Raw genomic sequence first — 6,000 nt, forward strand, 5'->3', positions numbered from 1 at the left:
TTTTTTTCCAGATAGGTAGTTTGTGGAGTTTAGGGGGGTTTTTTTTATCAGGAGATGACAAATATGACTTATTAGATGGCTATGGGCTGAGACTGCAATATATTTTGGAGCTGTTTAAAAAGGAGTGAAAAAGCATTGGGGTTTCATGCATTGTGAACTTTGTTTCTTTTTTTCAGTTACTTTAAGGTGTAAGATCTGAGATGTAAGCAGGTGTGGATTTAACACCTACCTGTTCTTTTTTGCAAACATAGAACATAGTTTATAAAAGCAGTCTGCCAGAAAAAGTTGTTGACAGTTTTCTATGGTTTCTTTGAGTGGTTTTTGTGTGTTTAATTTTAAATCCTCTCCTTCCCTTCTTTCCTGTCCATATAATTTTGTTTTGTTTCATTTGTTTGGTTTGGGGTTGTTTTGGTTTTTTTTTTCTGTTGGAAGATAGCATCTGCCAACTTGTTAGTTTAACTTTGTTATTTATTCCTACAGCTAATATTTTACTTCTTGTTGCAGTTGCATTACCTCCTGTATCTTTTCCCATGAATGATCATCTGTGATTTGTCACCTGCGTGCTTTATTACTCCTTTTATTCTGTTCTTCCTCCATCCAGGAACTCCATTTCTTATCACTGCATTGATGTCAGGGCATCTCCACTCTCTATTATTTTCTTCCAAAGACATATAAACTATTAGTGCATGAGAAATTTCTGTATAAATCTAGATGCTTTAAATCTAAACTATTGAACTTTGCTTTTTGAGGGATAAACTGCAAATTTTCTTCTTAAAATGGAGCTGGTATGATACTGTTTTGATAGTTTTTCCCTCCTCCCTGTTCTTACAAGTCATGATTTTGACTTCTGTCTTTTATTTTCAGGATTCAGGCTGCTCAGAAGAAACTTCACAGAACTCCAGCATACACGCAGTCAAAAACCAGAGTTCAGTGGACAGTATTTCAGAAGCAACACAGTCTCTTTCCACCAGTACCATTGCTGAAGCTGTTAACAGTCTTAAGATGCACGTTACAATTCTCAATTTATTCACATGGATCGTGCTGCTCAACTTGCCACCCTTAATTTATTGGTTAAAAAATCTCAGGTAACTTCTTAAATTGCCAGTAAGGCAGAAGAAAAGAATACAAAACTTGGAAGATAATAAAAATTGCTAACATTTGACTCTTTACATTATCAGCTACCTTATAATTAACAGAACTCTTTGATACTATAATTGGATTTTTTCTACGCAGTCTGATTTATGTTATGGTATAAGTAGGTGTTAAGTGAATCAGTGATACATTGAAGAAAGTAATGCTTCAGAAAAGATTTAAAATCAGGCTGCAATACCATCTATATTTCATGTGTGTGTGTTGTTATCAGCACATGCTTGTTCTCAAGTTGTTTTGGAAGCCTAGCTTAGAAATAACGTGCTTTTTAAACTGTTTCTTTGCAGGTACAATGTTAAACTTGATCCTGATCCATGTAGATCTACAGCTATTATCATCACTTGCATTTTAGAAATTCTCATGAATTCAAGTATTTCTGAAGTGAAATCAAGGTACTGTATGTAGCCCAATCTCCAGTTTTTGTTTTCCTGCTTTCTTCTTACTACTTCATTTGTGTGATAAAAGTTAATTTATGCTGCACAGGCATATAACTGTTCAGCGTACATAGAGATCCATCAACTTGTATGGTTAAATCTTAAAGACTAAATGAAATTACCTGTAGTTTACCTAACCTGAGAAAAATCACCTCTGTTTACCACATGGACTTAAATGAAGTATTTGCTATCCAGTCGGTCACATATAGTCTTCTTTAACTGTGACTTTTTCATTCATAATTCACTGAATCCTTCCAAAGGATACAGAATCCTAACGCGTTTTAGCAATGGTTGTCGAAAAGTTACAAGGAAAAGTGAATTCTAAACCAATATACTTAAGTTCTTGTGACTCCTCTGTATGGATACACTTGTGGAAATGTGCTTTCTACTGGATTAAAAAGTTTTGAGCTCTTGTTTTTGTTGACAGTAATAGCGTTTCTTGTTCAGATATACAATTAGTCAGTGCCTCATGAAAGACAATGAATAATAACCAATATAGTTTATCCTCTTGACCAGTACCTGTTAATTCAAATGATGTAAAACATTAAATCATTGTCTTCTTTCTAAATGAATATATTTTTAAATTACATTTTATCAGTCTTTTAGAATAATTGCTCTTGCTTAGGCATCAGTTGTTATTGCCAGTTAGACCTATTTGTTCCCTTATTAAAAATGAACAAAGCCTTGAAATCTAGAAATTACTTTTCAAAAGAAAGTGGAACATGATATTTGCATACCTTCTGCATATGTGGCTACAAAAATGGCAATTTTTCTTTATATTCTTACAGTAAACTCTTGAAGATTGCAGCCAAAGTTCCACTTCCCTTGTCTGTTGCGATGCTGGCGTTTGGACGAATGCATTTATACAAAGTACCAGACTTTGTGATTTTTTCTCTTCTTCTACACGTGCTGTGTTGTATTGTGTAACATTTGTTATGCATAGAAAGAACAGTGCAGCCTAGAAACTTAACATTGGAGATGGGGCAAATTTCCACAAAGGAATGCCTAGATCAATACCATCCTTCGTTTACATTCTATGGGAAAGAGGACAGAACTGTGAATCTTTATGGAAAGTTTGTGGTTCTGTTCATGTTGCTTAGAAGTTTTTTCATGGTGTTTATTTCCTGACTGTGAAAATTAAGTTAATTAACTATTCTGTCTAAGCACATAAATCAGATCAGTGTAACATCTTGGTACTGTTTGCCTTGTAGACACTCTGGTATTTCACTATAGTTCTTTGCTGAAACGGACTTTTTTTTACTCACTATGCCATACAATGCATATGTTCTGAACTTGCATCTCTTGCAGGTCTAAATTATGCTGGTTAAAACTTAACACATTTCAAGCATACTGTGACTATCACAAAAACTACACAGCCAAGTATACTTTCAATCATTTTATGCTACATTTAAAAGCTGCCACAGTTGTGACTAGACAAACTAGAATGTACTGCTTATTTAGAACTGTTATTTCTATCAGATCATTTGTTCAATCAGTATAAATTGAACATTTGTGAGATTATTGGAAGTCTTACACATTTTACTTTTTGTGAGAGAACAACAATATTCTGTGTAGCTTTCTATTCAGGAAGGATACCAGCAGATTCATAAATAATTTGCTGTAATGTTGTTTTAAAACATTGTCAGTTTTCTCTGGAATTTTGTCAATTCTGAAATCACTCCTTGGACCTTGTCCATATGTAGAAGCTAGCAAACACTGAGGTATGGTTTGTGTTTATGGTGCAGTTGCTGTAAACACACTGTTTCCAAACAGACAAGGCAGGGCTTTTTTCCTGTTCTCAATCAGCTGTCTCGTAACAAATATCCATTCATGAAATTAATATGAAATAGTTAACAACAACTCATGCCCTGCCATACAGTGCTAACTTCCTCATGTGAACAAACTCTTAATTAATAGTGGGAAATACTGACCATATTTTTTAGCTCTGTATAAAGTATTATCTTAGTGCCTAGATGCTACAGTGACTGCCATTTATAATAAAGCCTAAAATACCATTGTGTAAGGAATTCTGTCCCCTGGGTTTGTGTTTTGCCAAGAGAAGAAATCTCAGTAGCCATTAGGTGATAATGATGCATTGATTTTGCATAAAGGTGAGCCTACTACTTGCTTCTGTGTTACCTGTCTCCGCTCTGTCCAAGATACCTCCTATCTTCATATGGAAATATTAGACCAGCTCAATCATCTTACATGAATAATAAGAGGAAATCTGCTACCTGCAGTCAATCAAGTATGTTCTTGATACAGTAGTACAGCCAGCCTGACCCACTAATTTTATGGTATCTCATTAATCTTGCCTGAAGTGCCTCAGTTAGTTCTAGTGTGTTGTTAGGGTCAATTAATTTGAGCTGGCTGGAAAGACTTAATTCAAACAGTAACTTTCTGAAATGAAGGACAAATGTGAAGTAAGCATGTGTTTTGTGTGCTTATATGCAAGTCAGCAGTTCAGATTATCACTAAGTCATTCAAATTGCTTTAACTGTGTAGGACTTCTGTAGTTAACCAGATCACTGTCAGTGCTATCAGTAATCTACGTGCTGGTGTTCTGGTCTTAACCTGTTTTAGAAAAGGTTAGATTACACATACTGTCTATTAATGGGAAAAGTTATTTCAATAGATTATATCTTGATACTTTCTAGTCAAATGTATGCTACAGTATATGTATGTAAGATAATTTCTGTGTGTAAATATACTTGTAGCAAAATCCACCAGTTGGTTTAACTTAAAAATTGCTGTACAGACATATAAGAATAGAGTAGTTATTCTACTTTCAAATAGCTGTGAATGAAAGATGGTGGCAGCAGTGCATTGGGGCTGGTAAAAGGCTGTCTGTGAAAGGATCTGATTTCTGTGGATGATACTTTTCCTTGGCCTTCACAATCATTTTGGTTTACAACTGTATATACCACTGATTTTGTTCTGTCATCTTAATGGGCTCTTTATGCACAAATGCATTTGTTGGAGTTGTTGGTAGAACAAAATAATAATCAGAATAAGGAGAGCAAACAGTTCTCTCTGAGAGCTTAGGTGTCTGATCCCAACTAGATTTTCTGTATAATCAGAGGAGGGGGGATAGGCTTAGAACAAGCCCAGAGAACAATTCATCCCCTTCTGAGAGAGGATGCCTAGTTGCCATTCTGAAAAGGGCAAAATTTTGTAACAGTCTAAAATTGTTTTTCAGGTAAAATATAATGATTGATTGTTGCTACTTTTGGAGAAGAGAATTCTGTTATGTGACTGTCTAGTTCTGCCTCTGTTCGTAATTATAATCTCTGCAGAAACATAGGCTAAAACAATATAAATATTTATAATTGTGTGTATGAGGAAGTGTAAATATTACTGAAATATCCTTTATTATGAGTAGGCTGCATCTATAAAACAGCTTTGGCAAATATATTGTTATGTGTCTTAGTACCTTTAATTAAATTTCCAGTTTCTCCTTTAAATTTTAGATTATCTAGACTGTGTGGGAGAAGATCGAGACCCAAATTAATTTGTAATGGATTAGGCCTCTGCTCTGGAAGGGGAGATTTCTATTATCACGCAGACCCAAATTCTGTTTTTCTCCTTCAGAAGTTACAGTATTAATTTGGCAGAGCCATCGTTCTTCATCCATGTGGGTGTTCACCACACTGAGATGGAGATTATGCCACATAAGCGTTTAGGTTGAGATTAAGCCACTATTTTTTCTCTTGTATCCCTTTCTAATTTTTATAAGCTATCAGAAACAGAATTAAAAAAAGAAACAGGTAAGAACCTAGAGTACCAAATGTCACTGATTTTCAGGTACAGCATATATGTACAGCAGCATCTTTCTTTGGCAGGGGCAGAGGGAGATTCAATGAGAAGCTTTAGTGACATCTCCATACGCTGAATTGCTCTTGAAGTCTGTAATATTTTCTGGCTGATATGATCAAACATATGTTCTTCATAGTCTTATCACGCTGCAATCATTATAGCTACATCTATAGCTAACAGTTCATAAAAGGTGTGTATTTTTCTGGTGAGGAAAAACCATGATCTCTTATCTGAATTACCAAATGTACCTTGAAACTGAGTGAATGAATGTTGCCCAAAGGTGGTATTTTAAGTTTTGATTTAAAAGTTGGTTGCAGTATGTCATGTTTAAGCATTGTGTTAAAAGGGGATTGTTTGGGGGGGGTTTGGTTTGGTTTGCTTCCGAAAAAATTGCAGTAACTGAAATACAAGTTAATAATATTCCTCCTAGTTAGAGTTCTGCTCTGAATGTGGTTTTGAGTGAGCTGATGCATGTAGCAATTCAGTCCAAAATGTTAATTTGCAAAGTTTTAAAATAAATAACACCACAAAACCCTAAATAAGGCAATAGTGATATATCACAGAAGACAGAGACAGCTTGTGTATCTAAGTGAGCTTTTCA

At 34.9% G+C, this 6,000-nt stretch overlaps 1 protein-coding gene across 1 annotated transcript in view; it reads left to right on the forward strand.

Annotated features, from left to right (window-relative positions):
- Positions 1–4,090, forward strand: part of PGAP1 (post-GPI attachment to proteins inositol deacylase 1) — a 34,578-nt gene extending 30,488 nt beyond the window's left edge. The window contains exons 25-27 of the mRNA XM_080621808.1: positions 865–1,085; positions 1,437–1,541; positions 2,372–4,090. Of these exons, the coding sequence (XP_080477934.1) occupies positions 865–1,085; positions 1,437–1,541; positions 2,372–2,510 (465 nt within the window). The 3' untranslated portion in view covers positions 2,511–4,090. The remainder of the gene's footprint in view (positions 1–864; positions 1,086–1,436; positions 1,542–2,371) is intronic.
- Positions 4,091–6,000: the final 1,910 nt, after the last annotated feature.

This window comes from Psittacula echo (assembly GCF_963264785.1).
Source record: "Psittacula echo genome assembly, chromosome: 6".
In the NCBI taxonomy this organism is placed as follows: domain Eukaryota; kingdom Metazoa; phylum Chordata; class Aves; order Psittaciformes; family Psittacidae; genus Psittacula; species Psittacula echo.